Below are 14,459 nucleotides of genomic sequence, written 5' to 3'. Positions count from 1 at the left end.
TCCTGTCACATGTGTCCATTATCATTGCACTTAACCCCATCTCTGGTTTTACTGCTCAGTTATCATAGTGGCATGCTTTCTTGTTGTAGTGATGTTGGTCTTTCTGCCGGTAGTGTTTTTCCCTGTCTAGTTCGGTCTATATTCTACCAGAGAACAGTCTTCCTAAGTGGTACTTGACATGTCACTTGAATCAAAAAACCTTGATTACTCTGTACCTTTCAGGGACAGGAAATTGCTTTCTTCATAATTACTTGGTAGATTCATGTGACTTCAAATTCTTTAATGTCTTTGTGTAACATATTGCAGATTCTCTAAAGCAAGGACGCTTACATATTGGAGTATCATTTAGGTTTATCAGATATTAAAAAATTAAACATAGTTTGGTATCAGTATACATCTCTTCTAGTGATGTTATAAGTAGATTTGCAGTGTAAAAACTGGACTGTTGCTTGATTTTAGAATTCTAAAATAGGACAAAACTGGCATCATTATAATCACCTTTATAAGATGTTGTAAGGGCCTATATATATTTTGGGGATTTTATATGAAGTTCTTTATTTTATTGGTATCAAATGTAATTTATTCAAGGATCTTGATGATAACATGTGATTATAGAATCTTAAAAAGGCTAAGCATAGCTTTCTTGGGCTAGAGCTACCAAGAGGAAATTTAGAGAAATAGTGTGTATTTGTTGAGCAAAATCTTACTAATTTGATCTAGGCTGGGCAACACAGTACTTTTATAGTATCTGTGAAGGAAAAGTTTATGAAGTAAATTAAGAGAATAAGCATGCTTTTATGAATACCTTTCAGTTATTTTTTTTCAGTAGGTTAAACAGAGACTTCTGATTTCAAAACCTGAGTTTGTCATTGGTCTGAATTATTGAGGTTTTTGTTGTGTTTTGAACTTCTGTTTTTAAAAATGTAAGTAAAATGGATATATGTCTTAATTTTTAATAGAATTTATTTCTATTAAACAGCACCTGTGGAACCTTCCCAAGAGGAACAGTCATTGTGTGAAGGTAATTTTCTATGATATGACTCTTACTATTTAATTTGAGAAAACATTAACTTGAGTAATGGTGTGTAAAGCTAGATATTGTTTTGTAAATATATATTATATCTCAATTTCTTGTCTAGGTTCAAATTCAGCTGTTAGCATGGAACTTTCAGAACCTGTTGGTAAGAAAATTTCTGACCATATTAATACAGTAATAAGAAACTCTTTCACTCTCAAGATTTAAGGGGCAAATGTAAGTGTTATGATTATTGTAATGCCTACATTTAAAACTGACATTGAGTCTTTGCTATGAAGATTTAGAAAGCAGAACTAATTGGGCATTAACACTGCTGTGATAAATTTAGGATTGCAAACAAAAGAATTGAGTGGAAGAATGTTAAAGTCAGTTTAAATAGTGTATCTGTTCCATTTACTGTATTTTGTGAAAATTTTCTTCTCTTTTGTAAGTTGATTATTATTAAGGGTTTCATATTTCCCTGGTGATTAATAAAGTTGATGCTAAAGTTATTATTGCAGAGGAAAAAAATCTAAATTCTTTCACACTTTCCTATGTTATGAATTAAAATTTCTTCCTTTTTCCATTGTGAAGGCATCTTGACACTGGAATAACAGGGCTGTTAGGAATGTTAGATCTCCTGTTTACATGTTTGTCCTTATGAAAATGAAGCTTTGTTAGTATAGCAATCTCTCACAGTCTCTGAGTCAGCTCTGATGTCAGCAGTGAGGCAGCTTGAAAGCTATTATCCATTTCTGTTGTGAAAGAGATTTTCTTATCTGTCACTAGACAGTAGGAAATGGAACTAAATGTGCAAAGTTCCATTTTTTGTTTGAAAGTATCTGTGTTTTAAAGTATATGTTATAAATCTTTTTTAGAATACTAAGTTAAAATGCCTTATTTCAGTAGAGAATGGAGAGACAGAAATGTCCCCAGAAGAATCATGGGAACACAAAGAAGAAATAAGTGAAGCAGAGCCAGGGGTTGGTTCCTTGGGAGATGGAAGACCCCCAGAAGAAAATGCCCAAGAAATGATGGAGGAGGAAGAGGAAATACCAACACCTAAGTCTGTGGTTGCACCACCAGGTGCTCCTAAAAAAGAACATGTAAATGTAGTATTCATTGGGCACGTAGGTAAGTTACATTCATAGCTGTGATAAGAAATGACCAAAGTTATTGGGCACCTAAAACATAGAACATCTTATATAGTGACTTAAGAGATGTTTAGTGAAACTGAACTGTAACTTTCTAGATTATTCAGCTGGCAGAATAATCTAGAAACAACACTTTGTTCTCAGAGGTCAGGCAGATGAACAATTTTTTAATGGCATGGAAGCTGGAAGAAAATAAGCTTTAGTATATTTGTGTGTAATGCACAATTAGGCTATAGTCCACTGATGATGGCTGAGCATATAATGACATCTATTAATATCTTAGGGAATGTGCCTTTTTTAGTATGTGAATTTAGCCTATTAATTTTATGGTATTAACCTTATTAGGTAGTTTAATTTTGTGGGACATGAGAATTAGTCATTTGGAATCAGTTTGCTGATTTAGCACCCCCCAAAAAACCCCCACCCATTTGATTTACTTAGATATTTAATCATCTGACCTGTCCCCAAAATTGTGAGAAGAAAATAATAGAACTATGTGCCCATTTTTTTCCCTTTATCATTGCCTTCCTTTGAATATGATGATACACCATTCTTGGTAGCAAGAACTCCTTTGAAATTTGTATAGGAACACTTGTCTCTTTGCTAAAAGTGAAAGGCAGACTACCTAAATGTAGTCACAGCTCTTTGCTATTTCTGCTGTCCTTTGAGGCTCCCGTTGGGTAATTTTTCTTTTGCCGCTAGACTGTCAGCTGAAGTTCAGAGAGCAAATCTGTTCAAAAATTCTTTCTTTTGTTTTTTACCAGTAAAGTAGTTCTAAATTATTAGAGTTGTAGGGGGACTTAACCAGGGCTTATGCCCTAGATTCCTACAGTTTCTGTTGCTTTTGCAAGATTTAATTATACAGGGTGGGAGAAGAGTAGGTATACAGTTTTTCATATGGGTAATAATACAATAATTAATAAATAATAATATAAACTCTTTCATACTTATAACTGTAAACCTACTTTTACCCCACCCTGTATATACTAAACCATATCTTTAGTTCTATTAAATGTATATACTGGTAGGCTTTAAAAAAATTTTTTTTACACCTATGTTTTACATATTGTTGATGATACTATTACTTTTAGATGCTGGCAAGTCGACCATTGGAGGACAAATAATGTAAGTATATTTTTTCTTAAATAATAGAGTTAAGTGAATGAATTTTGGGAATTACAGATGTTCATAAAATCATACAAAGGAGATGAAACAGGTCACCCAAGTTAAGAAAAATTAATAATAAAATAACATTACCTATAGGGGAGGCTGATATTAAGAAGTAATTTTTGCAATGTGATCATAGTATTTTCCAATGGAGTTAGGCAGTCACTAAAATTCTTTTGTTATTACTGCCAGATTCTCATGTAAAATGAATTAAATATATTTCTGAACGCTGTCTCTTACATTTTTTAATAAAAACTAATATAGAGCCAACTCTAGCTTATAGGAAATCTTAGTCTCTGAATATAATTTTCTTGGGAATAATGAAAACCAGCTCTTGAATTTGATGCATGGAGGGAACTGGTTTTTCCTTATCATTCCTTAAATTTATGTGGGTTTAATCAGAGATAAGATAGTCTGGCTAGCATGCTAAGATAATTCTTTTATCATATTACAGAAGTTATCAAGGTATGAAGACACCATGATTGGCTGTCAGTAATGTATCCTAGTATTGAAAAATCTTTTAAGTTAAAAGGTTCTAAATATTTCATCCCTTTTAGATTAGACCCATTTCCTTAAACTGACATCAGAGCACGCAGGGGTATCCAACCTGTAGCCTGCCAGCCACATGTGGCCCAGGATGGCTAGGAATATGGCCCCACACAAAATCATAAATTTACTTAAAACCTTTTTTTTGCTCATCAGTTTTTGTTAGTGTTTGTGTATTTAATATGTGGCCCAAGACAACTCTTCCTCTTCCAGTGTGGCCCAGAGACGCCAAAAGGTTGGACACCCCTGATAGAGAGGGTATGTCATCATTGTCTTGCCTTGTTAAGTAATCTTAATTGGTAATCTTGCCAGTTCTCACTTAAAAGTATTGGGTCCATTTGCTGTTGTGTTTTAGAATGTATACTTTTTGCTTATTGGCTATAATTTTCATTGCTATTTCACTGGGATTCCACACCCAAATGGTTAGAAATATGCACTATAGAAGACTGCACAGAGAACACAGAGATAAAAGCCAGAACTGGAATTACTGAGGAATATTTAAAATAATTTCACTTTGGAGACTTCTGGCCAAGATGGAGGTGTAGGTAGATATGCTTCACCTCCTTGCACAACCAAAAGAAGGATAACAACCAATATAAAAACACCCAGAACTGCCAGAAAATTGAACTGTATGGAAGTCCAACAACCGAGGAGTTTAAGAAGAAACATTCATCCATACCAGTAGGAGGGGCGGAGAGGGGCAGCTGGAGAAGAGAGGACAAATGTGAGGTGGCAGCTGACAGACTGGGTGGTCCCACATTTGTATGCAGATAAAAATCAGGAGGAACAACTGGGGGGTGAGTTATCACAACCCAGGGTTCCAATGTGGAGAATATAAAGCCTCATAACCTCAAACTGTAAAAACCAGTGGGGGTTGGGGCAGCAGAAGAAACTTCCAGTCTCAGGAGAATCTGTTTGAGGGGCCCATGGAATCCCAGAATGTACACAAGCTCACCCACCCAGGAATCAGCACCAGGCCAACAACTGGAAGGGTGCCATTTGCTTGCAGGGAGAGGGGGAAGTGACTGAAAGTGGAGAGAGAGCCGAGCAAGCAGCATTGTTCCTTCTCTGACCCCTCTCCTACATACAGCGCCACGACATGGCAAAGCAGGTTGCCGTGCCCTGGCAAATACCTAAGGCTCTGCCCTTTACAATGTAACAGGTGCACTGACAAGTTAGGAGACAAAGAAATATGGCCCAAATGAAAGAACAGATCAAAACAACTAGGAGATAGCCAGCCTATTAGATGCAGAGTTCTAAACACTGGCAATCAAATGTGCTCAGAGAAATGATTCAGTATGGCCACAAAATAAAGGAAGAAGTGAAGGCTATACAAAGTGAAATAAAGAAAAATATACAGGGAACCAACGGTGAAGGGAAGGAAACCAGCACCCAAATAAACAATGTAGAACAAAAGGAAAAAATAAACATTCAACCAGAACAGAAAGAAGAAATAAGAATTCAAAAAAATGAGGAGAGGCTTAGGAACCTGTAGGACAACTTTGTAAATGTTCCCACATCCAAATCATAGGGGTGCCAGAAGGAGAAGAGTAACAGCAAGAAACTGAAAACTTACTTGAAAAAATAATGAAAGAAAACTTCCTTAATTTGGTGAAGGAAATAGGCATACAAGTCCAGGAAGCTCAGAGAGTCCCAAGCAAGTTGAATCCAGAGGCCCACACCAAGGCACATCATAATTAAAATGCCAAAGGTTAAAGATAAAGAGGGAATCTTAAAAGCAGAAAGAGAAAAGGAGAGAGTTACCTACAAAGGAGCTCCCATAAGACTAACAGCTGATTTCTCAAAAGAAACCTTACAGGCAATAAGTGACTGGCAAGTATTCAGTCATGAAAAGCAAGGACCTACATCCAAGACTGCTCTATCCAGCAAGGCTATTATTTGAAATGGAAGGGCAGATAAAGTGCTTCCCAGACAAGGTAAAGCTCAAGGAATTAATCACCAGCAAGCCCTTATATGAAATGTTAAAGGCATTCATCTAAGAAAAAGAAGGTTGAAACTATAAACAGCAAAATGACAACAAACTCACAACTATCAACAACTGAACCTAAAAAAAATAAAACTAAGCAAACAACTAGAATAGGAACAGAATCACAGAAATGGAGATCACATGGAGAGTTATCACTGGGTTGGGGGAAAGAGGAGAATGGGAGAAAAGTTACAGGGAATAAGAAGCACAATGGTAGGTACAAAATAGCCAGTTAAGAATAGTATAGGAAATGGAGAAGCCAAAGAAGTTACATGCATAACGCATGGACATGGACTAGGGGGGGACTGCTGGAGGGAATGGGGGGTTCTGGGTAGACTGGGGGCAAAAGAGAGAAAAATGGGACAACTATAATAGCATAATCAGTAAAATATAGTTTAAAAAACTAAATGGAAAACATAATCTCACCTTGGGAAATAGTTTTAAAATATTAAATATTGAAATGTATTAGTAAGACTTACTTGCCTAGACAACACTGTTGGGATCTTCTTTTTAATATAGTATTTACATTTGCTTTTTAAAAAATCTTTAAATTCTGAATTAGTTTTAGACTTACAGAAAGGTTACAAAAACAGTACAGAGTTCTCATATACCTTTCATTTAGCCTACCCTAATGTTAACATCTTACATAACTGTATTACAGCCATCACAACTTAAAGTTAACATTGCTATAATACTATTAACTAAATAACAAATCTATTGGAATTTCACCAGCTTTTGTACTAATGTTTTTCTGTTGTAGAATTCAACATTGCATTTAGTTGTTTTGTCTCCTTAGTCTTTTCCAACATGCAGCATTGCCTCAGTCCTGTCTTTCACAACCTTCATAATTTGAAGAGTGCTATTTATTTATTTTATAGGAAATTCTTCAATTTGGGCTGACTAATGCTTTTTACAATCAGATTGAGGTTATGTATTTTGGGCACGTATATCACAAAAGATATGTTGTGCTCTTCTCAGGGCATCCAGTTATGGTAAAAAATGTCAGTATTCAGTACATTTTATTTATTACTGGTGGTATTAGCCAGGATTCTTCACTGTGAAGTTATTTTTCCCCTTTATTTTGCGGGAGATAATTTGAGGCTATACAAATATCTTTTCCACTGAAACTTTCCTGATTTAATCATCCACCAGAGGTACCTTTACTTTAAAATAGCTATACTTTTAGAGTTGAAATTCCTTTTTAAGTACTCTAAAGTTTTCCTAATTTCATTGAGTAATTTGTGTTTACTTTTCTCTTTAAATGTTTTCAGGTATTTGACTGGAATGGTTGACAAAAGGACACTTGAGAAATATGAAAGAGAAGCTAAAGAAAAAAACAGAGAAACTTGGTATACTAAATTTTTCTGACACTGAAAATTACTTTTAAGGAACTGCCGCCTACTTACTGGTCTTGTAGTCTGTCTACTGAAACGGTGTCATAACAAAGGAAGTTTCTTTCCCTCAGATTATGCAGGAGATTATTTCCTGATGACTTCAAAACTTAAGAGAAAATTTGGAAACATCTAGTAATAAGAGACTTGTTGAAAAAATTATAAAACATCCATTTAATTGGGCTATTATCCTACCACTAAAAATTACATTTAAAGATTTTATATTAATCAGGAACAGAACTTACATTACAGTGGAATTTGGGGAGAAAGCAGGATACATAATAGTAGTTAGGATATGATCATCAGCCTTGTAGAAAAAGAGAATGGAAGGAATTACTGACAGTGGTTCCCTTGAGTGGTGAGAGAAAAGGTCAACTTTTTTTTCTAACCTCATCTATTTTATTTCTAAAACATTAATAACAAGCTTTATCTGAATGGGACATTGGTTTTTTGTTGTTACATTCCTCTGTAAGGGGACAATCCTAATACTGAGTACATACTATGAACTACAGATGATAAGATAATCTAAATTAATGCATACTATTATGGATGATTTGAACTTAAATAGTTTTTACCTGGGAAAGTAATACTGAGATACTTTTTAGTAAGTAACTATTGTTCTCAAATGGCAGGTTATAATGGCCTTCACTTTTTAAAAGTATCTGTACACAGCCATTATTTGTATTACATTTTGTGACAGATGATTATAGAAATGAAATATAGAGGAACTTATTACTTAAATCATGGTGATATTGGCATTGGTGCTTAAAGTAGTCTTTCTTTGTATGTTGTCAGCTATTTTCATAAATCATGTTTACTTCTAGAATATATAGTTGACAGTGATGGAAAAGTTCCAAGTGTTTGATTCAAATAATGTTTTATCCTCTCAATTTTCATTTTTGCCTGTTTCTGGTTTAAATGTTTTATGATGGACATAAAGCTAGATGTGATTAATTACATGTTTAATGAAGAAGAATATCTTTAAAATTCTCATGTTCTTACCAGTATTCTTATTTTAAAATCATTTCAGGTACTTGTCTTGGGCCTTAGACACAAATCAGGAAGAACGAGACAAGGGTAAAACAGTAGAAGTGGGTCGTGCCTATTTTGAAACAGAAAAGAAGCATTTCACAATTCTAGATGCTCCTGGCCACAAGAGTTTTGTTCCAAATATGATTGGTGGTGCGTCTCAAGCTGATTTGGCTGTACTGGTAAGAAAGATATATCCAAGTCACCTCTTTGTATTTGTTAGCAGCCCCACTTAAATTTTTAAGTATTTGAATTTATCTTCTAAATGCCGGAATTTAGGTTGCAGTGAACTATAATATACATGGCCACAATTTTCACTTTAGTCTCAATGATGTGCTCAAGAAATCAAATTGACTGCTCAAGCAGTTTCATTTGCTTTCAATTGATTGCTTTCTTGAAATTGATGTGCTTTCATGAGCAATCAGTTTGGCTCACTTATGAAAATATATTTCAACTTTCCTCTTCCATTGCTATTATTTATCACTGTGTCAGAACTTAGTGTCCACTAAATGCCAAGCCCACAATTATGTACTGGATATCAAAACAAATAAGAAGTGATCTGGCCCTGACCTGTGCGGCTCAGTTGGTTGGGTGTTATACTGCAAAGCAAAATGTCATCTGTTCAATTCCCAGTCAGGGCACATGCCTGGGTTGCAGGCCCAGTCCCCCCAGTTGGGTGTGTGCGAGAGGCAGTCGATGGATGTTTCTCCCACATGTTGATGTTCCTCTCCCTTTCTCCCTCACTTCCCCTCTCTCTAAAACAGAAATTAAAGTCTTTACAAAAAAATGGTCTGTTTTATAAAGGTCTTCTGTCATTTTTCAAAATTTTTTGGTCAATGAACTAACTAAATCACATACTTTTTTTTTTTTAATCCTCATCTGAGGACATTTTTTCATTACTTTTTAGGGAAGTGGGGGGGGGGCAGGGGGGAGAGAGGGCATTAGAGTGAGAAGGCAAGGGCAAGGGAGAAACATTGGTTTCTTTTGTCTATGCAGCTTGACAGGGGATCGATCCGACAGCTTGGGTATGTGCCCTGACTAGGAATCAAATCTGTGACCTCTCTGTCTATGGGACGATGCTCAAACCAACTGAGCCACGGTGGCCAGGGCAAATTACATACATGTTTGAATTATATATAGGCATATTAGATTTGGAAAATTAGGGGATTGGAAGAAACACTTATTCAATACTTCATAAACCACTTAGACATTGTAATATTAAGAAACATGTATATTATGACTCATTTTCTTCTATAGTCTTGCAGAAATCTTCTGATAAAACCAAAAGGAAAAATATTTTACTGCTAGAAGGGTAAATATAAATGTGTAAGAATAAACTATTGATTTCTTGGAATAGGTAATCTCTGCCAGGAAAGGAGAGTTTGAAACTGGATTTGAAAAAGGAGGACAGACAAGAGAACATGCAATGTTGGCCAAGACAGCAGGTGTAAAACACTTAATTGTGCTTATTAATAAGATGGATGATCCGACAGTGAACTGGAGCAATGAGAGGTAAGCCTACATACCTTGCTGTTTTTTTAATACACATTAGTGAAATAAAGGATAGTTTTGTTATAATTGAGTTATTTATAAATATTATAGATATGAAGAATGTAAAGAGAAACTAGTGCCATTTTTGAAAAAAGTTGGCTTCAATCCCAAAAAGGATATTCACTTTATGCCCTGCTCAGGACTGACTGGAGCAAATCTTAAAGAGCAATCAGATTTCTGTCCTTGGTACACGTAAGTAATCTTTTTTCCTTCAAAAAACAATTTATGTCTTAAAAAGTAATTTAAGAAAATGTTGACTGTAACTTTGGCTTTAAAAATAGCAGGACCTTTGCCCATTTTTAACTGGATTGTCTTTTTGTTATTGAGTTGTAAGTGTTCTTTGTGCATTGGATACAAGTCCCTCATCAAACACATGATGTGTATTTTCTCCCATCTGTGTCTTTTCACTTTGTTGATAGTGTCCTTTGAAGCGTAAAAGGTTTGACTTTTGATGGAATCTAGTTTTATTTTTTCTTTTGTTAATTGTGCGTTTGGTGTCATACATAGAGAAACTGCCTAATCCAGTCAGGAAGAGTTAGCCCTATTATTTTCTTCTAAGCCTGTTACTCACATATAGGTGTGCATTTCATTTTAGATTACTTTTTTTGTCAGGTGAATTCTTGTGATGATGCCAAGCTTTGTTAAGTTTTCAAATTGGGTTGAGTGAGTCCTTTGAATTTTTTTAGTTTTATTTTTTTTCCCAAGATCGCTTGGTTTTTTTTGGGTTCCTTGAATTTCCATATGAATATTAGGATTAGCTTAGCAATTTCTGCAAAAAAAAAAAAAAAAGGAAAGAAAAAGGCAGCTGGGATTTCAATAGGGATTGCATTAAATCCTGTAGATCAGTTTGGGGAGCATTGCCATCTTGACAGTATTTTACTTATCTTATAAACTATAGTTTGAAAGGGAAAATTATTTTATAGAATCCCAATTGCAGAGCTGGAAAAATCCATAAAAATGAAGTAAAAGTGTAGTCATTTTATTACAGCATGTGGGCTATTTGCTATAAAATATTTTTCTAAATCTTAAGAGTTAATGGGGAAGGTTTTTCACATTGTATTGAACTATTTTGTTGCTTATTTAATTTTCTGAGAAATAAATGAGATGAACTAGATAATAAATGGCTGAATGAGACGAGTACATGGATTACATGAAAACATTGTTATAATCACATTTTTTGTATAAAAGTTACAGTCATTGTAACTGCCTAAAATTTTGATATTTATGCTAACTCTCTTTAATGGATATTTTTATGTTCTCAGTGGATTGCCATTTATTCCATATCTGGATAATTTGCCAAACTTCAATAGATCAGTTGATGGACCAATCAGGCTGCCAATTGTGGATAAATACAAGGTACCCAAAATGTTCAAGAAATTGTGTTTTATGGGGAGTGAAACAATTGTTTTGTGTTTTGCTTTAAATTATAAAACAATCTTAATAACATAGATGTCTTTTATTGGCTGCATATTATTTCTTGTTATACACAAGTTGTTCAACCACCTTAAATTATTTCAACTGTTTCCATTGAGCCAATGATAATTTTTTAGAAAGTCATACAAGTGACTTTAGAAATTCTTACAAGGATTTACACATTAAAGTTTATGCATATTGACAATTGCAGCCTTCCAAAATACTGTGCCAGTTTATTTTGCCACCAACAGTATATCAGAGCTGGTTTTATGACAGCCTCGCCTAACTGGATGTTAGTCTTGTTTTTTTAAAAAAAAGAAGCATTATTTTTTACTATAATATGAATGCCCTCCCTGCCAAATACTTTATTCCTTAAATAGCTGCAGGCTAAATTTCTTGAACACGTATTGTTTTTTCAGTTTTATAAATGAGGAAACAGGCTCAGAGATTGTGAGAACCTGAACTTGAACAAGTAACATTCTACCACTTGATCTAATGATTTTTTTTTTTTTTTAATGAGTAAGCCCTGAAAGAATTCACTTTGGGTGGTTGAACTGTTATAGAATGGTAATAAAAATCCAAAACTTAATTTTTTATTTTAAATTTCAACAGGATATGGGCACTGTGGTTCTAGGGAAGCTGGAATCAGGATCTATTTGTAAAGGCCAGCAGCTTGTGATGATGCCAAACAAGGTAGGAATTAGTAATGCTCTTTCCATTTAGCTTTCCTCTTGAAATTATTAGAAAGGAGCCAGAACTTTTCAAAAGCTCAGGGATTTCCATGAAAAGAAACTTAATTTTTTAAATCCCCCTTCCATCTGTCAACTGTCAGAATGCTCTGTAAATAATCAGTAGTGTGTGATAGGCTTAATTGGTCAAACAACTTTGAAGAAGTCAACTCTTCAGGTATTTGGGGAGCCATAGATAATGGAAGCTATGTCTATTAAACCCTGGAACCCCATAATAAAAATTATATCCATAAATTAAAATCCATGTTAAATTTAACATTTAATTGTGAAAAATTTAAAAAGGCAAATGCTAGATTATTCTGTGTTCTTTCTGGAAATTATTAGGATGTGCTATTAAAAGGACAACATCTTGATTGGCAGTTGTACTTCAGGATATAATTTCATTAAGGTCATGCCATACAAATGTAGTAAGTATTTTGGCTAATCAACAAGAACAGAAAAATGTGACTTGCAATCACTCAGCAAACAGGTCATTTTATGATCTGTAATTTAGTGAGTCAGTGTTTCAGAAAACCTCCAATCTTGGTTTCTTTTTAAGCACAACGTGGAAGTTCTTGGAATCCTTTCTGATGATGTAGAAACTGATTCTGTAGCCCCAGGTGAAAACCTCAAAATCAGACTGAAAGGAATTGAAGAAGAGGAGATTCTTCCAGGATTTATACTTTGTGATCCTAATAATCTTTGTCATTCTGGACGCACATTTGATGCCCAGGTAAACCAGCTTTTATAGTTGTCTTAGTGATTTTTACTATTAAATGAAATTAGAGTTTAAATGCCCTTTGTTCTGGTTATTGATGACATGCCATTGTATATAGAAGGGGAATTGAAATAGAATAAATCGTGTATCACAACAGCCATAAGGTATCTCACAATATAAGGTCTTCAAGATGGTACACATTCTTACTGGCTTGGTAGTATTCTCTGTAAGTTCCTTTTTTTTTTCCTTTTTCAAATCTCCTGTTTAAATATGTCATTATTTAGTGTCTTCCACTTAAGTAGAGCAAGTTGCCTTGGGAGTCAGGATTTGTTGTCTTCAGGACAAGTAACTTTCCAGACAGGAAAATACTATTGAGCAATGGATAAAACTGTGATAAGTTCACATCGGGGTGGGGGCCGGGGGGGGGGAACCAGTAGCATGTGAGCAGTAATGATTTCTTGGGGGAAGTGAAAAGGAAAGGCTTCCCAGAGGGGAAAGAGTTTGCCTGCCATTTTTAAAGTTTGGGCACTTGCCCAGAAGATCAGTAGGGTAAGGATATCAGAGTTGATTCTTCGAGGTCAAGTGACCTGACCTACTGCCTCTAACACAAAAATAAATTTAAGATGGTGAGTTACACATTCTTGTGATACTGTATAGCACTTTAGCACATTCAATTCTTCTTTGCCCTAGGGATAAAGATGTGAATTTTCTTTTTGTTTGACAGATAGTGATTATAGAGCACAAATCCATCATCTGCCCAGGTTATAATGCGGTGCTGCATATTCATACCTGTATTGAGGAAGTTGAAATAACAGTGAGTTTTAAGATAATTGGTGTTTTTGTGTGTTTTATGATAATTTCACCTTGATAATTTCTGACCAGTAATAGTGATGTACTCTTATTTGTACTACTATTGTTAAAGATTATTTTATTTGGCATTATTCTGATGTCTTCTCACCCTTTTTTCTTGGATAGGCCTTAATTTGCTTGGTAGACAAAAAATCAGGAGAAAAAAGTAAGACTCGACCCCGTTTTGTGAAACAAGATCAAGTGTGCATTGCTCGTTTAAGGACAGCAGGAACCATCTGCCTTGAGACCTTTAAAGACTTCCCTCAGATGGGCCGCTTCACCTTAAGAGATGAGGGTAAGCCTTTTAAGTTGATGTCTAGTCCTATGTCTAGTATGCTTAGCTTTGGTAGTCTTCATGGAGTACAGTGCACATTACAACTAGTTCAGAGAGAACTTGGATGCATTATCTATAATATATATTCATAATAAATGTTTTATGAGTTAAATTCAACAGCAGGTAAAATTAACTATGCATTTTGGCAGTAATGCTCTAGAGGAAGGATTTTAATATTTTGCAAGTAGTGGGTTTTCAGAATAATTTATGTACTAAACGGCATTTCTGTGATGAAATCCCTTATAATATATGGGATTAAAGCCCATCTTGCCCTTTCAAGATTTTGTCAGGGGGGCCTGAGGTGCACATCCTGTCATTTTTGAGGTCTGAAGAAATCATTTTAAAATCCAATGTGATAAATTCACTACACTGATATGGGTGTGGGAATAAAAAGGACACATAAATTGATAGTCTAATATTAATGTTCTTTTGTGCGTATGTCCATTTCTGCCTACCTCTGAGTGAGTATGAACAGCTATAATTTTCCTGTCTTACATCCATGAAATTCTTTGGTATCATGAAAACAAAATGATTTCATTAAATATTTCTCTATGAATTGTTTACTAAGATTTTAGTA

The 14,459-nt window shown here is 34.8% G+C and overlaps 1 protein-coding gene across 2 annotated transcripts in view; it reads left to right on the top strand.

Moving 5' to 3' along the window:
- Positions 1 to 14,459, top strand: part of GSPT1 (G1 to S phase transition 1) — a 30,427-nt gene that overhangs the window by 12,198 nt on the left and 3,770 nt on the right. The window contains exons 2-14 of one of the 2 annotated variants that reach the window (XM_045204410.3): positions 980 to 1,021; positions 1,140 to 1,181; positions 1,925 to 2,149; positions 3,261 to 3,294; positions 7,141 to 7,218; positions 8,291 to 8,471; positions 9,647 to 9,801; positions 9,892 to 10,032; positions 11,103 to 11,196; positions 11,866 to 11,946; positions 12,541 to 12,714; positions 13,424 to 13,513; positions 13,675 to 13,843. In XM_045204410.3, coding sequence (XP_045060345.2) covers positions 980 to 1,021; positions 1,140 to 1,181; positions 1,925 to 2,149; positions 3,261 to 3,294; positions 7,141 to 7,218; positions 8,291 to 8,471; positions 9,647 to 9,801; positions 9,892 to 10,032; positions 11,103 to 11,196; positions 11,866 to 11,946; positions 12,541 to 12,714; positions 13,424 to 13,513; positions 13,675 to 13,843 — 1,506 coding nt within the window. Of the gene's footprint in view, positions 1 to 979; positions 1,022 to 1,139; positions 1,182 to 1,921; positions 2,150 to 3,260; positions 3,295 to 7,140; positions 7,219 to 8,290; positions 8,472 to 9,646; positions 9,802 to 9,891; positions 10,033 to 11,102; positions 11,197 to 11,865; positions 11,947 to 12,540; positions 12,715 to 13,423; positions 13,514 to 13,674; positions 13,844 to 14,459 lie in introns of both variants that reach the window. The other variant, XM_024571389.4, reaches the window with a different exon arrangement.

This window comes from Desmodus rotundus, chromosome 1 (assembly GCF_022682495.2).
Source record: "Desmodus rotundus isolate HL8 chromosome 1, HLdesRot8A.1, whole genome shotgun sequence".
In the NCBI taxonomy this organism is placed as follows: Eukaryota; Metazoa; Chordata; class Mammalia; order Chiroptera; family Phyllostomidae; genus Desmodus; species Desmodus rotundus.
The sequence above is the reverse complement of the archived record's forward strand: the minus strand, read 5'-3'. Positions and strand labels throughout refer to the sequence as shown.